At 31.3% G+C, this 20,140-nt stretch overlaps 1 protein-coding gene across 3 annotated transcripts in view; it reads left to right on the top strand.

Annotated features, from left to right (window-relative positions):
• Positions 1-4,656: 4,656 nt before the first annotated feature.
• The window catches only part of Zn72D (Zinc-finger protein 72D), a 69,862-nt gene continuing 54,378 nt past the window's right edge, over positions 4,657-20,140 (top strand). For all 3 annotated transcript variants that reach the window (XM_067284282.1, XM_067284283.1, XM_067284281.1), the window contains exon 1: positions 4,657-4,807. In XM_067284282.1, the coding sequence (XP_067140383.1) occupies positions 4,758-4,807 (50 nt within the window). In that variant the 5' untranslated portion in view covers positions 4,657-4,757. The remainder of the gene's footprint in view (positions 4,808-20,140) is intronic.

Below are 20,140 nucleotides of genomic sequence, written 5' to 3'. Positions count from 1 at the left end.
GCTGTATTATTTTTTCATCACCTCATAACATGAAGGTAATGTTGTGTTGCAGTATTTCAGGACGATATTTACAAATTCATCATCTGGATGATATTTTCCTTGGAGTCAAATTGAATGCTGCCTTCACAATATCATATACTTTCATGCTGGGATATATTAACTCCCATATGATGTATATTCCAAAAGAAGACTATCTTGTCCTGCTTTAGTTAGATCATCCATATATCCTGTCATTTCTGTTTGACATCACTACAAACGGATTTCGTCAGAAGACACAACTACCTGCAATATAAAAAAGTGAATTCTTGTGAACAACATTTCTGTTACCATTCATTTCAATGGCACTTTTTAGAGAAAAACAACAAAAATGGCAAATGATGTGGACTTCCATGTTACATTAAATTTATTTTTGAATTTATTTAATGAGAACAGCTTAATGAAAAATGAATATTTTGAAAATAGAAATAGAAATGAAGATTTTTTAAATATCCATGAGTTTTAAATAATTAAATCAGTCCTAAGATTACACTTTAACAATTAAAATAAATTAATTGATGTCTTACGTAAATGTACTAGTACATTAAAATATTCTATTAATGTACTAAACGAATATTAATTTATTCAGGGTTTATTCATCAACAAATAAATTAAATTCAAAATTGTCAACGCAAAATAGAGCTCTTACGAGTCTCGTAGTGGCTGCCATCTTGTTTTTTGGTGTATCGAGCATTAAAAAAAAAAAAAACGCTTGCAGTTCACTAGAAGCACGCTGGCAGCAACCGGAAGTTATCTTAGATTTTGAACAGAAGTGCTACGAGATGCTGGCTGTACGCTGATATTTTGAATACGCCCATTGTTTGGCTAGATGCGTGGGATGATGCTCACACAACGAAAAACAACGCCTCACTGAGCAGGAAAACGCGTGGTTTCGCAAAATTAACAGCAAGGTCATGTGGGCACGACGATATCCGAGGCAACTGACGAAAATTGAGACAAATTTTTCGCGAAAAAAATCGACGAAAACCGAAACCGACGATAACCGAAGTCGAAACCCGAGGTATCTGTAAATCGAAAATATAACTATTTTTGATTTATCTACATCCTCATCTGTAATGTAAAATCATCGTGTTATTAATTTTTTTGTACCAAATACACCTTTTCTATTTTTTAATATATGATATAAAATTACGAATAAGATTTTTTGACAGAACAGTAGAAAAAAGTTACAAAAATGCTTGAAAACGGTAAAACTACCCGCTAACCAAATAGATAAACAAACTTTCTCTCGCCTAATAGCGATCTCACGCCAGCTCAGGCATTAACTGCACTTGAGAGTATAGCGCAAGGACCAATATATCTATCGACTCTGATAGTATGGACGCCGCCATCTTTCTTTCACGTCGTTCCAAAGTGCCTACAAACAGCAGCGCACTCCCATAGTAGCAGAGACACAGAGCGGCCGCTATTAACGAACGCACGTCATGTAATCATGCAGTTGGCCGTATTTGTACATAGAAAATCTGTAATATGGAAACTACCACTGCAGGTGAAACAATAAATTTTTGAAGATATAAGATATAAGTAAGCAAAACAGATGGACAGATCAATTATCATTTATGTTACTTTTGATATTAAAAGTTGTTTATTTATTGGTTTTAAGTGCCGTCTCCTCATTTACAAGTTTTTGTGAATTCGAAATTTTACATTTTTATGTGAATTGATGGTATTGCGTTAATTCATATAAAAGTTGAAAAATTTCGAATTCACTGGGTAATGTGTAAGGAAACGATTTCTTTATTTCTGAACTAAAGGTTCTAAAACTTTTATACAGTAGTAACTTTATTTTGCTTTTAAAAAAATTTTTATTCTATAATTTTAGAAGTTTTGATGTTCTATTATATGTTCAATATATATATTTTTAATTTTCAATTACTGTGTAATTTTTATTGAAAAATATAAATTAAACGAATTTTTAATAAGCGATTTATTGTAAAATATAGTACCGAATAATAAAATTGCAACCGATCTTTTGTTTTTATATCGACAATATTTACCAAATCTTCCAGTTTGAGTACCGGTATTAAATAAGTACTCACTTTTTTTCTGTAACAATATTTGTTTCTTTAACAATATAACAATCTCGACAATATTTATCTTTAAATGCCATTGTTAAAGAAACAATAACGCTAAATGGACGTTCATGGTATCGATGTTTGCGTTAACGACATTTAATCCGAGATGACCACAAATAAAATCCAGTATTGCAAAACTAAGCTTATTTTATAATAGAAACACTTGATGATGAAAGAATGGAGGAAATAATTTTGATATGAATATTTGCTATTATAGCTAAGATGTATCGGTGCCGATAGTCAATAAAATGATAGTATAATCAAACACATACTGGTGTCGTCAGGTACAGTACATACCGGTACATCGCACGTATAATAAATAAGCCCAGCGTTTTAGTACTCTGTTATCGAGCTTTTATTTTTGTCTCCCGACAAGCGTGATATAACGAAGGGCTACTATATTTCTAACATTCCTTTAGAATGCATTCAATTACAGACTCTGTATATTTTTTTTTAACTCTTCGCCCAGTGGGCACTAAGACGGCCCCTTATAGCAAGCCTATTATGGGTTCGGCCAGGCCCACAATGGGGCGGCCGGGTGGTGAGGGACGGACCACCGCCCCGAAAAATTCCTGTGGATTTTTCGACCCGTCGGAATTCGATCCCGGGTCCCCCAGGGCGGCAGGCTGCTAACCTTGACCGCTCGGCCATCCGGCCGCTTAGAGTCTGTATACTAATTACTAATGAGCAGTTGACAGATACATTTGCAAATTTCCTGCAGAAGTGGTTACTACGAAAAAGTTTCACAAAGTATCTCTTCGGCAGCTTGTCGCATTGCGCCGCAAATCAAAATTTTGATATGAATATTTGCTATTATAGCTAAGATGTATCGGTGCCGATAGTCAATAAAATGATAGTATAATCAAATACATACTAGTGTCGTCAGGTACATACCGGTACATCTAATCCCACGGTGGCCAAACTGTGGCTCTTGAGCCACATGCGGCTCTTTTCTAGTATACTTGTGGCTCACTGCAAGATACTTAAATTTATATCAAATTTGTTATTATTTTTTTTTAATTTTACTTTTATTATTTTTTATGTATGATTCCTGGATAATATAAAATAAATAATATATTGTTTGAAATAAAAAAGTCAAAATGTGGTAGCGTTATACATTATTTATTAAAAAATAAATGTAATATTTATTAAATAACATAATACGTAAAAACATTAATAGAAAAAATAATTATAATTATGGTCATTTAAAAAATGCAGCAAAATCCTTCAACTAGTAAAGACTAAATATTAAATGATTTCGTTTTGTATTTTTTTTTTTTTTTTTTTTTTTTGCGTTAGTCAGTCGATTTATTGTCATTATTTTTAATAGTGGTGTAATCTTTTAAAGCTTTATGTATCAATGTGATTTTTTTTTATTTTCATGCAAGTTAATTAATAAATGTGATTTTTTCAAAATTGTGTTAGTACTGTTTATTTTACTATATAAAAACTGACCAAATTTGTCTTTAGCTGTGGAAAAATATGTATATATGTATATGCGGCTCTTCAACGAATTCTGTTTTCAATATATGGCTCAAGTTCTAAAATGTCTGGCCACCCCTGATCTAATCAATCCCATGTTTAAAAGTATGGCTACTTTGCATCTAATTGGCTCCTTTGAGGCAAACGCTATCACTTTCAATAGAAAAAAAGGCTCTACATCTTTGTCGAAAAATGTTCGTTGCCATCACTCGCCGCTACTTTTAGAAACTTATCCAGGACACACAATGCGATGCAATGGCTCTTTCTACCGTCTGAAATATCCTAATTGTTTATATATATTATATACCTCTTAATGTTTTGCAATAATGCAAATTATAAAAAATGTTATAATCTAAATCAAATAATCTAGACCAGTTGATGCGTCAATCTATCGTTCTGGGGAACCCAGCATTAAATCAGGCAAACAACAACAACCCCAGAAACGCTTAATGTGCGGTTTATTTAGATATGTTGGGTCTCGTTCCTCGCCACTCGGACGCCATATTGTGGACCAAACTTATCATGAACTCGGAATAAAGGTTTTGTAGTGCCCAGAATAAAAACGGAAAAAAAGATAAAATCGGAAAGGGTTATTATTAACCAAATTAATAAAAATTGATTATTATTCTTCTTATAAAAACTGTTTCTTTTATTTTTTAAAAGAAATAATAAGAAAGCCTATTATGAGAGGAGTAATTCCTCTCATAATAGGCTTTATTATTATTTTTTTATTACGCTTCCAGAGAGTTAGATAAATCTTAATTGTTTACATATTTTTAAAAAATAGCATAAAATTTTAGGCTGTTATCAAACAGTTATTTACTAAATATCATTACACGGATAATAAAAAATTGAAAAATAATTGAAAAATAATGTCTTTCAAATGCATTCTGTCGTTTAGAATTCTAAAATTATTTTTTATATTTCTTTCATTAAATATAATTTTTTTCTTTTAAAATATTCGATATAATAAAATATCTGAATGAAAAAAAAGTGTTTTCTCTTATATTCATAAGAAGAAAAGGAATAGTTTTTGCTACTTTTGGGCGGTTTTTAATATTATCGTTTGTAAATATTTCCTTACATGGATTTGTGACGTCATTCTTCTTGTTCGAGTTTATTGGATTCGTTGTGTGAAACAGGATGGCGGCCAATAATTATTTTGGATTTACTACAGGACAAACGCAATATGGGTTAGTGATGCGAAATTTTTTATTTATGAAAAAATTTTATAAAATATGAAATTTTCCAATCAAATTGATTTGCTTTTTATACGTAATTTACGTGAGTTTAGTATTTGATTGTTTTTAGACAAAATGGCGTCTTTTGCACATTTTCTCTTTGTTCTCAGTTCAGAAGAAGTTTATTTTACGTCGAAGTTTAATAAATTTTAAGTTTAAAAGTAGATTTTTTAAAGTATATTGTAAGTTTCCGATTAAATAAAACACTTTTAAGTAGTAAAGTTTGTATATGAAAACGAAAACAAATCGACCGGTAAAAAGAAAAAAATAAAATAAAATGGCGAGTTCACATTGCTATTCGTTGTCGTATTTTCAGATTTCTGCGTTAAATTTAACTTTTTTTTATTAAATAAATTTGACAGAATTAAAACATTTTTGAAATCCTGACATTAATAAATAATTAAAACATTTTTATATAAATTTTGATGTGATTTTGCAATTAAAAGTTTCCACTTTCAAACAAAATATGAAATGATACTTAATAAGTATATGGATAATTTGACTTACACTGATCAAAACAGAGGATTAATGAACATTGTTGATATGATGGAATATTGGAAAAATACATGTCCATATGAAATATTAATTCATGGTGATCAAAACCATATATCATATAAGAATTCAACTTTGCACATGCCCCTTGTGGAGTAAGCCTCCTTGTTGCAATGAGAAAAGCAACTGAAATGAGCATTACAGATTTAACCTCAAACCAGTGAGACTGCTGCGAGGATCACTGCATGCAGTGTTTTGAGAAAATGAGTTGAGCAATGCTCTTGACAACATTGTTTAGCAGTGTTTAGTTTAACAACTCAATTGTTTGGGATGGTATAAGCATTGGTGGGCATACAAACCATATTAGGAACAGCACTCTGATAGACCTTAGGTACAGTGACAAGTTTCTCTGACTAGATATTGTCATATGCTGTAGCTATTGGTGAGTTGTTCCTGCTGATGGATGATAACGGTCCTCATCAAGCTCAGGTAGGTGATGACATGCTTCAGAAAGCAAGAATTTAGTATATGGAGTGGCCAGCATGCTTCCCAGACTTAAATCCTGTTGAGTATGTCTAATACCCTATTCACACTGTATATTTTAAGCCGGCTTAAGGTATGAAATATGAACGGAACTGACTTAACGTTAACCCAGTTTAACTACCAACAACCAGCTCAGCTTAAATCGCTCTCTCAAACAAGCTTAAATCGCTTCAAGCTTTCCCCGAGGTTAGCCACAAGTTCAAAAATAATGACGGAAGCAGATGTACAAATGTTCGAACAAACGATACTCTTCTCTGTTAGCATGTATATGCTGCTTCGGACAAGAAGTTTAAATAATAATATAAATTTCTGTCAAATATCCATTCTTATCACATTCCTATCACTAAAGTGATATAAACATTGAGAGAATCATGCTGTCAACGACAACGACATCACTGATAATAAATGTTAATAATTCCTAACTAACGTCTTATGCATTTTAAATAAGTTATTTATATTTTAAATTACTAAATATAAATTAATTTATGATGATTTATGAAAATAAGCAAAAGTTTGATTTTATTTAAAATGTAATATTGAGTACACCCACTTGAGGGCTAAGTGAATAATTTGCTTTAATTATCTAGTGTGAACAAGTAGTTAATCTTGTTTTCGACAGTGCAACTTAACTTAATTCTGCTTAAATCTTAATCCCACTTAAAATGTACAGTGTGAATAGGGTATAAGAAGCCCATGACAGACAAGTTACATCAAGCCAGCAACTGCTCTGACTTCATGAACTGGAGAGAGCACTTTATGTAGAGTGGCAACATTGCCCCAGCAATACCTTGTTGATAGTTTGAGTCAATGCCATACAGGTGTGCTACAGTTTTAGCTGTTTGAGGGGATCAAACATCTTAATAGAACTCTATCACCATAAACATCCATGTTATTGTATAAACTTCCACTTTTTTATATTACATTCCATAACATATGCATTAAACATTAAATACTAAATTTGCATGTCACTGTTATTGTTTTGTTTATCATAACAAGACTATTTTATATTAAATATTATCTCATGCTTTTTATATTGTTAGTCACATACATGTGTCCTTAAAATATCACAAGATATCCTAATTCAGTGTTTTTCAATCTTTTTTTATCTCATGCCACACTTGAACCTGTAATTAAATTTAGATGGAAAAAAATTATATGATTTAAAGTTGTTTATAAACATTCTATTGCCATATTACTTGCCACTTAACCTAATTCTTTTTGTGTATATTTTTTGTGAATTAAATAAAATAGTAGTATTATTCCTTAAAATAGTAGCAGGTTACAACAATAGTTATTTAAATTAATAATTTTCATTTCTATAAGAAAAGCAATTAGTATTAATTGTTAATTTGCATTTTAAAAGCAGCATGATAATTGCTTTTAGAAATCTACCTATTTCTAAAGTTAAAATCATTTGAACAAAATATGCACAATTATAGATACATTTTTGATTTAAAGAAAATTTTATTTTAAATGAAATAACTTGGTCTTATGTACATATAATTTTGCTTATGAATAGTCTATATATTTTTTACTATATTTATTTTTTATGTTTATTTATTATAACAATGAAAAACTTGTATAATCAATTTAAAGAGTTTTAATTTTGACATGTACACTTATTGTTCTTTGGGCATGTTTTGAAAATAACCTTTATTTAATAACCTTCAAAAATTTTGGGTGTACTATAGATTACCACCTATGGAATTTCAGGACTTTGATTATATATTTGAACTCGGGACCAAGACGAGTTCAACGGTACCCTATTTTTGGACCGGAGATGAAAAATAAAAAAGTTATCGTACTTTTTTAATGCTCTCATGAAGACAGCACCATAGTTGCTAGTACTGCCATCTTGCGGTAAAGTCTGCAAACCATGATGTCAGACTATGATCATCTCCAGGAGGATTAAACATGTGATACGAGAGCGGAGAGAGCGATGTGACTTCTGATCATCGCGCGATTGCCATTTTGGTTAATGTTACTTATGGCAGCGAACATGGCGGCCGTTCCCACTGTTCATGATCCCGACTGACCTCTCAGAGGGGAGCCACCGGCAGGCCGCCATGTGCTAAACGTCACTAGTTATTGATTCACGGAAGTTCTTGAACAAAGTAAAAAAGGGGGGAAACGTCTACTAAAGGCAATTTTAACGGCAAGCAACGCGACTCCCAATTGCGATAGCGAGGCTGACTTAGTGGAGAGAGCGATGCGACTCTATCATTGCGCGATTGCTGGAAAAAAGTATGATAACTTTTTTATTTTTCGTCTCCGGTCCAAAAGTAGGGTATCGTTGAACTCGTTTCAGTCTCCTGAGTTCAGATATATACCCAAAGACCCGAAATTCCATAGGTAGTAATCTATAGTATCCCCAAAATTTTTGTGGTACACCTATGATCTTGGACCACTCCGGTTGAAAATCATTGCCCCAATTGTTTTGACCAGTGTGTGTTTATAAAATAGTATGTTTATAATAGTAAAATTAGTACATGGGAAAAAACATAATTTTGAAGTAAATGAATTAATAGACGATTGTTGATATTACTAATTTTATATTGATTTTTAATAATTGCTGATTGAAATGAATGGGAGTGTCAATACAGTTTATATTGTTTTGATTTGAAAATAAAATTTTATCATAAATTCATGTTCTGAATTAATAAAGAGGTTGAGGCACAAGTACAAACGTTAAACTTGTATGGCAAGCAGAAGTACATGTTTGATGTTTTAAGTCCAAGTAAAGGACCTTGCGGCACTTGATCACAACAATGCATGACTCTGTGAATGTTGCACATTGATTCAGGGGAAATTTGTTGAAAAAATGGTGGCTACATTTAACATCGAGGGTTACCTGCAAAAGTAAATAAATTGTTTAAAAGTGTTTATAGGATGTTTAATAACACTAAATAATTATTTTTAATTAGCATTATGTCTCCTACCATGCGACTGGACGATAGGACCTCATACTTTTGTTGAGGGAAGTAGTGGCTTATGTGAATTTGAAAGCAGCTCGGAAAATTAATTTTTAGAAAATTTACAAATGTATTACGCTGTTGATGGTAGAAGATGCCATAGAAGAACAAACTTACCTTAAGATAAGCCATTATGAAGACAACTATATGTAAATTCTATAGGCACTTCACATCACTTGCTAAAAAAATTGAATAATTAAATAATTTCTGGATTAAAATTGTCTGTTTCTTTACAATATTATTTGTAAATGCTTAAATAATCATTATTTTAATAAAATACGTCATAATTTTAGCCACAAACAAAAAAATGAAGTTTAAGCCAATTGTCAAGCCAAAATAGACAATTGGCTTAAACTCGCCATTCTAGTCGTAGCAAACGCCATTATTGACCGTATAGAATTGCCAGATGGTGGCGCTCATTAGTCCATCGTTCACGTTTTGGGCTGAATACGTGCGCCTCACCCTCTCTAATGTTACTCTCCTTCAACTTCAGATTTATGGTATTTGATTATGGCACATCAAGATATTTGAATCACTTTGAAACTATGTGATACTTCAGAAAAGTGTATTGATATGCTATTTATTATTTAATATTATGAGTAAATGAGTTTGTGCAAAATGATAATTTTATAATTAAAACGTTTCCAAAAGTCATGTAGAAAAACTTTTGTGAATTTGACAGTTTGTTTTCACAATATTTGAACTTTTGAGTTTTTGAATCAAATTATTTGAAATATTTTAATAGATGACTTTGTGATAAGTTTTCATTTGAAAACTGAAAAATATATTTTTTTAACTAATAGTAATTTTTATTAAAATCTAAAAACATTTAATATAAAATAACACAACTGTGAACAATACTAAATTCTTAATCTTAATAAAAAATTCCATTATATTCAGTTAAGCTTTTTTATTAGTTGATGTATGAAAGAGATTTACTGTACTAAAATTAGATTTATAAATTTTATTCTTTATCTCTTGCTATTCATGTAGCCTAGTGTTTGAGTCTGATGCTCCACTGTTCTGTTTCAGTCTGTAATCAACTACTTGTGACAATTTTTTTTATACTGTTTACTTTTAAACTTGTGGGGCAGTAGTGAATGGCAGAAGAGCATTAGTGTGGACCCTTTGCCAACCCATATGGCTATCTCTGTCATAAATTGTACAAGAACAATCACTTTTAACATGTTTTAATCTAGAAGTCATGTTTATTGGGCTATTTTTGAATTTATCTGGAATACATTTGTCAATTTAGGTTTGCTTGAAATATATGAAATTAAGTGTTTTTAGACATTGCCCATAACTATGATAACTGCTTTTAGCTGAAATCTGTTTGCATTGGCAATTTTGGGTTTGTTGGTAACATATGCATATCTTTATTTTGAATAAATAAATTTAATCTTGTTAATGAAATTTATATATAGAAAATATAATTTCATTTTATTAAATTTTATAAAAATCATATCTAAATCTGAAAATATCAAAAAATAATGGCCTTATAAATTTGTGGAAATAGCATGTACTTTTTTCAATTAACCTTAGGATGCATTAATCTGGGCTTATTAAGTTCAGGAAGATGTTTATTTAGTTGTCTTTTTATGTAGATGTACTGTTTTATTTTTCCTTTTGAAACTGCCTTAAATTAAGATGATAAGATTTTCAAAAAGTCAAAGCACTACATTATTTTTAGTGTAATTAAAAAACTAACTGACTTATTTAACAAACTATACCATTTAATTTATTGTAAAAATGTAAATAAAAAAAATACATTGACATGTATTTTTTTTATTTAAATTTTTCTCATTTTAAAGCACTTAACCATTGCCCACTCACCCATCACTCAGTTGACATCTTTCTTACCTATGTATGTACGAAGGCTATTTTTTAATAAGAAGAAAAATACTGTAAATATCATTAAAATATATTTTTTTCCCATATTCTACATACTATTATCCCATATACCCATTATCTACTTTTATTCATAATTCCCATTTTTGTTCAAACATTTTTCATGCCGCTGAACAAATTTTTGAATTCTGACTTCAAAGAAATCCGCCACCTGTGAAAAAGCCCAATCCATTACTGCAGTTTTCACTTTTTTGTCGTCGATGAAACAATGACCACCAAAAAACTCCTTTAATATCGAAACAAGTGAAAATCACTGGTTGCAAGGTCTGGACTGTAAGGTGGATGATCCAATTGTTCTCATCCAAAAGAACTGATTAGACCTTGTGTTTGTGCAGAAACATGTGGCCTTGCATTGTCATGGAGCAGTAATGGAGCATAATTCAGTTTCTCCAAAACAATGGTATACAAAACTGATCTTGAAACCTGTGGAAATTCAATTGATAACATTGAAATCATGAATCATTGGTCCTACAGAATTTTGTTATCCACATCACAAACCAAATCTTCAGAAATCAGAGAAGATTGGCCAGGGTGTGGCTCATCATGCACATTAACCCACCCATCCTTGATCATTCTTACCAACTTTGGAACTTTACTGTTACTCATAGCATTATTACCGTAAACTTCACAAATCTGATGGTGAATTTCCACTGCTGCCAAGTTTCTTGCACTCATGAATTGAATAACAGATCATATCTCACAGTTGGCAGGTGACTCAATTTTCTTAAACATTATAAACTTAGAGCTCAGCATAGACAGATGATACGGCTGCAGTGATGTCCAAATGCATGCAAAGCATGCTTGGAGCAGACACACACATGCACTGCCACGATCGTGTGTCATTCTCTCTCTCATTCACAAACGGACTTTATTTAAAAAATAGCCCTTGTATGTATGTATGTTCAATGACAATAGACTTTTTTAGCAGCCTCCACCTGGCTAACTGCATCTTTGTTGTCAAAGATTTGTTGCAATACTTTTTGCTTTTAGCATTTATAACAACAGGCTTTTTCCCATTTCCTGGCCTTCTTTTCCATGTTCCAGATGTTTTGTACTTCAAAATATTGCACACAACTGATTTGCTATGGCCTTCTCCTAAAAAATGATTTACCATCAATTATTTTTGGTGGTTTGTTTTATTTTAGTCCATTTGTACAACACACTCTTAATATGTCCTTTTTTGAAGTCATTTTTCCAAACTGATTGATGAATATTTGTAAACTTCACATGCTGTAACTGCATTTGTAATGACATTATTTTTGGTGTAAGATTTTAAAGTTATTTTTTTTGAGTTTAAAGCTATGACGCTTAAGCTCAGTCCAGATTTTTTCCTCTCACTCCATTATATTAATAATTTTTTACATTCTATATGAATGTTACTGTAGTTAATGTAAAATAATTTGTATATGTAGAGTTGAAAACTGAAGCAAATAAATCAAAATGGTACAGGAAATCCTGATTTGTTTGAACTCAGATATTCAAAATCCCATTAGTTCATAACTACTTTTGTACCAGCCAGAGATATAGAGATTGACATGTTAAGGAATTCAGTTAGTTTGAAAAATGGCTACTTCAAAATTCGAAATGAAAATTCTGTCTGAACTATGATATACATATGTTAACTCATTTGTTTAGACAGGCCTCGGAGTCGCTCACTTTTCTCACTTGTACTCACTTTTCTGAAGTATCCTCACTTTTCTCACTTTTCAGGTCATTTTCTCACTTTTCTCACTTTTTTGGTCATTTTCACGTGCTTAATTAAGATGTGGGGCAAACCAAAAATAATTTTAAAGCCAAACGAATTGCCGAATTATCGGACTATCAGAATAGAATTTTTTAGAAGAAAATACGCGGCCCTGAGCAGACTCAAAATTGCAACTGCCCGCTCAGTGTCGTTAGGTTATAGAAAACAAAAATTTATTTAACGTATTTAAAAAAATCTTTTATGCACTTAAAAAATCCCTCTCATTACAAATTCAGAAGCCAGTGTTGAGTAAAGTTATGTACTCATGCCATATTTTCATTATTCGCCAAAATCTACCTTATCCGAACTGCATTTCCTTCTACAGAGTTTAAAAATAAGTATTCTAAGCATCCCTGCAGTTTTGGCTGTTTTCTAAGAAAATCACTAAAGTCCTTTTGCAGGGGAAAGCACATTACACAGAGGGATTAATCTCTCAAGCTGACAACACTGCTGCCGCTTTTAAATTCAAAATATATAATTATTAAAATTAACACGAGATAGTAGCATAACCTCCTACCACTAAAAAAGATTTCGTTTCTAACCATTTAGTTATCCTGGTTATAGCCCAATAATTTGGCAGATTATTTGGTTTTAATTAACAATCGGGTTATGGAGTTGTCGTTTACAAAAATATTTTTTTACTTGATTTATCTTTAAATAATTTCATAAACTTGAGTTTAATAAAATTACTTTAATGATTTCATAGCATATTGTTAACGTTAAATCACATCTACATCTTCCCATAAATGTATGTTTAAATTGACTACAAGTATAATTATTCCATATAGTAAGTGTTATTTTCATAAAATGTGTGATTACTTTGCTTGTGAAATATCCATTTTTTAATCTTCTCTTATGCCGATTATAATTGTGCATTAATTGAGAGACTAAAAAAGTAAACAAAAATGTAAATTCATATTTACATATAAAATTTACCAAATAAATTAAAATATTCGAAGTGTTGTAAAAAGTACAACACGTAATTGCTTGTGAGAAAGATGTTCACAGGCTTCCCAAAGGTTAACAACTTTGCAACGATGTTGGTTTTTATTCATCTGCAGGAAAAAGTTTTTTGTTATTTATGAAATCATTAATAAAATATTATTTTACTTATATTATTTGGAGTATATTTATTTCAGATTTATTATTTTTATTTGGAAATCAATATTTACACATCTCGAAGCATTAAAAAATAAACAGTTTCTGATAATGATAAATATCCGAGAATAGCCAAATTAGTGAAATCAGCATCGAAAATCCCGTTCCCATGAATGAGAGGATCAATTTTATGCCGGGCACTTTCTCCTGATAGAGCATCAGTGTTGGAAAGAATGCTTAATTCACTTTTGATTGTTAAGGAGGGACTAAACATGTATGACCAAAGCCCACACCTTGTACCTATTGCAAAGGACGACTGAAATTAGCTTCCTTTGTGCATAGAAATTATCAAGAACGATTGGAAAATGAAAAGAAGCTAAAAGAATAAGAGAAACGGAAAAAAGAGCAAAAGAACAAACAAAAGAAAGCTGTTCGTAACATGAAGATTATGGAACGGCAACTGAGTTTAAACCAGAAAAATGTAGAAGAAAATGAAATACATGCGACAGTCCAAGTTTTGTTAGAAGCAGCAAACAAAAAAACTGGAGAAGGCTATTAACAGCAAGAACATGAATGAAGTACAAGCGAGCAGTGTGATGCTTTTAGAAAGAATGTTAAGTGTTCAAAAGCAAGAGGAAGCGAAATAGAAGGAAGTTGATAACATACAGAATAATCTTAATAAAAGAACATCATCTTTCATGACTGATTATTTACAGAAGCCAAAGACTTTTCAAGTATTCATGGTTTACTGAAAATACAAAAGCCACTGGTTATCGGGAAACAGAAAAAAAAACGCGATATAACCGAGTAATAAAAATTCTGGGCTTTTACTAAACAGATTATACATGCTATGGAATCTCTATTCTTTCATCAGCAAGTGTTTCTGATATAAAATAAGCTTAGTTTTTCAATCCTGAATTTTATTCGTAGGTTATATCGAATTAATTGACGTTACGTAAACATCGAAACCATGAACGCCCATTTAGCATTATTTCTTTAACAATGACATTGAAAGACAAATACTGTCGATATAAAAACATCAATTGCGATTTTATTATACAGTACTATATAAATCGCTTATTAGAAATTCGTGTAGTTTATATTTTTCAATAAAAATTTTAAATGCTGTAATTGAAAATTTAAAAAAAATGAATATTGAATATATAATAGAACATCAAAACTTATAAAATTACAGAGTAAAAATTCTCTAAAAAGCAAAATGAAGTTACTACTGTATAAAAATTTTAGAAGTTTTCGTTCAGAATCAGAGAGATCTTTTCCTTACACGTTATGCGGTGAATTCGAAATTTCACACCTTTATGTGAATTGACGCAATACCGTTAATTCACATAAATGTATGAAATTTCGAATTCACAGAAACTTGTAAATGAGGAGACTGTACTTAAACCTAATAAATAAACAACTTTTATATCAAAAGGAAACAAATGACAATCCATCTATCCACCTGTTCTGCATATTTAGCTCTTTCTTGTATTTCGTTGCAAATAGAAATTCAGTGGTAATTGGTAATTTAAAATTAATTGACTCAAATGCTTTTAAAATTTAGGGGACCAAAAAAACGCGATATAACGAGTGGCTACTATATTACAGTATATACAGAAATTTTTAAAATGTGTTTAACCATAACAGAATAAAAAGAAATAACAATTTTTACTGCTGTTTTGCTGAGTTTTCCTTCTGTGTTTTCACTTTGTTTTGTCACTATTGCACTCACTTTTTATTCACTTTTTCTGTATTTCAACTCACTTTTCTCACTTTCAAAGGGAAATAGCACTCCGAGGACAACTGCGTTTAGATCAAACTGCCTCCATGCTATAAGAGAACAATAGACCAAGAACAACTCTAATCTGGTCAGTATGGCTCCTTTTATTGTAACACATATTTGGGCATCACCTTACCCATGGACTACCCTTTTTTTCTCTTATATCATAAAATATGGCTAGTTTTTGGGATTGCAAGATTGGGCTACAAGTATTAGATTGAGATATTAGAGAGGTTGCAGTCCAAGTCAAAACTTCAAACTTGTATGGCAAGTAGAAGTACATGTCTGACATCTGAACTCCAAGAAAAACACATTGCAGTGCATGTTTACATCACGCAGTGTATTACAAGATTTGTTGTAAAATGGTGGATGCACTCAAACAATGAAGATGACCAACAAAGATTTAAAAAAAAAAACAAATTAAACTATATAAAAATATTTATAGGATGTTTAATAACACTAAATAATTATTTTTGACTGTTGTTATGCATTGTGATTCCTATCATACTTTTATTGAGGAAAATAGTTGCTATAAATCCATATGTAGATGACAATCTGAAAAAAGCTTGGGAAATTATTTCTAGAAATTTACAAATATGAGTATGATTTATTGAGTGTTTTTCAGTAAATTAAAAACAACATACATGCATACAAAATTTCCAGCAAATAATGTGTGCTTAATTCAATACATATTATTTGTTGGAAATTTTGTATGCATGGTATGTTGTTTTTAATTTATTCAAAAGTTAAAGCTATTAAAAAGTTTTGTGTTTTAATTTTTTAGTAGATGGTACCAGATGTGAATTGTACACAATTCTTGTTGTTCTATTCTTTGGCTGCTAATGTTTGACATCTGGCCTGTTGAATGTTAATGGGGTAAAAAAATGGATTGATACATTATTGCAGAATACATTGTTGTTGAAACATTTTATGAAAGTCAGCAATCTTTAATATCAATATAAAGAAAGTTATTTATTGTGACATTATCACAATGTCTGGCTGCAATTTTTAATCATATTCGTAATTAATTAATTTAAAATATATACCCTCCACCCCAAATTAGTAGTGGCTTGCCCCTGTACATCATACTTTTCCTTTAACAATAGTCATGCTGGTTATCAACTGCTTTCAGAGGAAAAGTTTTGAATTGAAATAATGTGACTTCTGGTTTGCATCGGAGGTTGATATATAGCTAATCAGGGCCTGCTGCCTTTAGGTTTCCATATCTGGTTGTGAATTTCATCTATCTAACTCTGTTGTTAAGATTTGAATGACACCACTGCACGTGCTAAGCACACACCCCCGCGGTTGACTTGCAGAGGGACAATCGACCTGATGACAAAGAATGGGTCTCTGTTACATTTAATCATTGTGTACCAAGATAATTACATTAAAATCATTGTGTACCAAGATCGCCAGGAAATGCCTGATCATTTTTAACATCCTCCACAATGGGAAGGACCCACCCAACCAGAACAGATTTCCTGACATATACAGTATCCCCATTAAGCACAACAGATTTGATAGGGGCCTAGTGTACATATGCTCTATTAAATGCTCCTTGAAGTTCAGATAACAGGAGTATCGTGCAGATATACAGCATGCAAGAAACACCACAGCCCTCGCCACGTACGCCATCGATCTGGACATCGTGGTGGACTTTAACTGGGCAAGGCTTATCCTCGCTTCACCCTCCATAGAGCACCTAAGATGATGGAGGCCATACACACATTTAAATCCAGCTTCATCTCCACCTACATTAATTATAAGGAAGAGTTGGTTTTGTCGGTAGCATGGCAGGTACTGATTGACACTAACCTTTGTGTTAAGCTTTGCTTGCCATCCGAATGCTCATGTGCGTCATGACATTTAAATATTTCTTGTGAACAATTCACTGAATGTTCATATTCCAAAAGCTTTAACATTCCATCAGACATTCGTTTACATTTGAAGAACTCTGGAGTTCAAAAATGTTAGTTGTGAATTTTTCTGTTTGTTTTTCATCGCACACTGGTCATTGGTTCATAGAGTACGTTATCAAGATTAAGGAAAGACGGATGGACAACAGTGGGACTTAATAGGTCTATAATTTTTTTCAAATTTCAGCCCAGTTACATCTTTTTGTTGAGAGTAGCATGTCCAGAATTAAGAATGGGACAATTGTCAATTTAGCCAATTAACAATGAATAATTAATTGGGATTTTATAATTGTCTAATTGTAGAATTAATTGTTAATTAATCATTGGGTATTTTTTAAAATATCTTATAAAATTCTATTTTTTAATTTAACCTATATTTTTTTTAATGTGGATTATATATTTGTTTTTATTGTCACGACTAGGTGGATTATATACTTTATTGACAGTTTTATACTGATAAATTAGAAAGAAATATTTTAACACCTGAGTAGATAAACTAAACCAACTTCACTGCCTGTAACCGCAAAGTTCTCTGCTTTCATTGGAGAAGAAGCACACCGGTTACAGGCAATGAAGTTGGTTTAGTTTTATACTGATGACATTTTGAGTAACTAAGCAAAATGACTATTAAGAATGATTGTATTTTTCTAGTATTAATTGATAAATTAATTGACTTATGTCATAATTACTTCCAAACTGGAAACACTTTTCAAGTGCAATGTAGTTTTCAGTACCCAATACCAAGGAACTCAAAAGTTAATTGTAAAGTTTAGAGAACTGATTCTATGTAAGATAAGTGCTTCTGTACCCTATGGATGCTTAGCTGAAAATATTGAACATGTGTGTGAAAGCATTGTAGAACACAACAGAGTATTCATTAGTCACTGTATGCATCAACTGTATACTCCATGTTTAGAATTGCACAAAATTTTAACAAAAGATCTGATGCATCTGTGCAAGATCCAAAAACATTCAAGACACTATTGTGGGAATTGAGCCTTTATTATGCAAAAATATTGTGCACATCTTCATACTGTAAAAAAAAAGTTGCATATATGCTGGAGAAGCTGAAGCAGTCATTTAACTGGTGCCATATCTTGTGTAATGCCTCACTTTCAATAAGATATTTGGATAAAAGTGAAACAAAATTTTTGGGCTGCAATTTGAAAAAAATTTTAGACCTATCATATTTTTGTGGATTGATGGGCATGCTGCATATAACTGTGACTAAAATATAAAATTAATCAGTCTATCAGTCTAACGAAATTAGTTATTAAATAAATTTAAAAGAAAATATTCTTTTGAGTACAATAAATAACAACATTGTAATTTGACTGACTTATAACCTGGAGAAAGTTTTCTTTACAGTGCAATAAAACAATTAGCAACTTATTAGTTGTAGCAGTAGTTAGTGTGGGATACACTGACAATCTACTCTGATCTTAAAAAATAACACCTTCCTCTCAAATTTCACACAAAGCAGATATTAATTGGTGTAAGTTAAGAAAGTTTACAGCCAGTTTCTGAAATTTGATATGTTTGTTTTTGTATTTTCAGATCTATTGATAATTACAATAAAATAAAATAAAAGGCATTTTAAGCATTCCATGACTATTTTACATTATTAGAAAGATGACAAAATGCAGAAATTGAAAGTAAAATTGTAGTTTTTGATGTAATGTTGACAATTTCAGTTTTAGAATAAAAACTTATTTTTTGTTTTATGCACCCTCTAGAGAGGGATGTATAACCTCACTTAAACTGACATTCTGTACAGAAATATATGATTTCATGGTCTTCCCTGGATAGTTCAATATGCCGGGCAATCTGCAAAAATTCAATATAAATTCCCACTGTCAGCCTGTCTGGGCTTTCTTAATCTCGAGAACAGATTAGATAGATGAAAGTCGAGACCAGATATGGAAAACTAGGGGAAGGACACCCTGATTAACTATATTAATGTTATTTTAGTTCAAATATTTTGCCCTCAAGAGAGTTAGATAGATGACCAGCACAACTCTATTGCAAACAGTATGATGTACAGAGGAAAGACACTACTAAAAAATTGAGAACATTGTGATAAAAAATTGCAGTCTAGCATTGTGGCAATGTCTCAATAAATAATTGCTTATTTTTTAAGAAGTTATTCAAAGAACGTATCTGGTACCCACCTATTGAGACATGCTATATTTTAGTATGCAGGGTGTTACAAATAAAATGAACCAGTTCCATAACTTAGAATGACTAAAAGTAGGAGGATCAGACTAATTATGGCCAAACAATGTTCAAGGGAATTATACATGTCCAAAAGTGGGTGATAGTATGTGTTGAGACCTGGATTATGGGGGTCCTAGGGGTTTCATGCAAAAGATATGGTACGGTGACAAATATACCATTGGAGTACAGTAAACCCCTGCCAACTTGGACTTTGTGTAATTCAAAGTTTTTGAAAAACTGTACAATAATTTAAAATTTCTTGACAATTGAAAAATTATAATTATCAAGTAATTATAACAAATAATTGAGTGTGTTTTTTTAAAAATATATATTGAAGTCTGATACCATGCATTACATTACTGTATTCAGTAAGTTACTAAATTACATTAATGCATACTGTAGTCATAAAATTTTTGAGTCATTTCCTATAGTAATAAATTCAGCAATATAATCTAAAACTCAGTAAAATTCTGTATAGAGTTGATTCGATGTACAGTAATTTATTACATTCATCTTGTTTTCCATGTCATAAAAAATCCCTGATTTGGACTTTTGTAAACTAAGACAATCTTCTCTTCCTATTAGTCTGAATCAGTGGGGGATTTACTA

Source organism: Centruroides vittatus, unplaced genomic scaffold (genome assembly GCF_030686945.1).
Source record: "Centruroides vittatus isolate TY-2023 unplaced genomic scaffold, ASM3068694v2 scaffold_1167, whole genome shotgun sequence".
Lineage (NCBI taxonomy): Eukaryota > Metazoa > Arthropoda > Arachnida > Scorpiones > Buthidae > Centruroides > Centruroides vittatus.
Note: the sequence above shows the minus strand (reverse complement) of the source record. Positions and strands in the feature narration are given on the sequence as shown.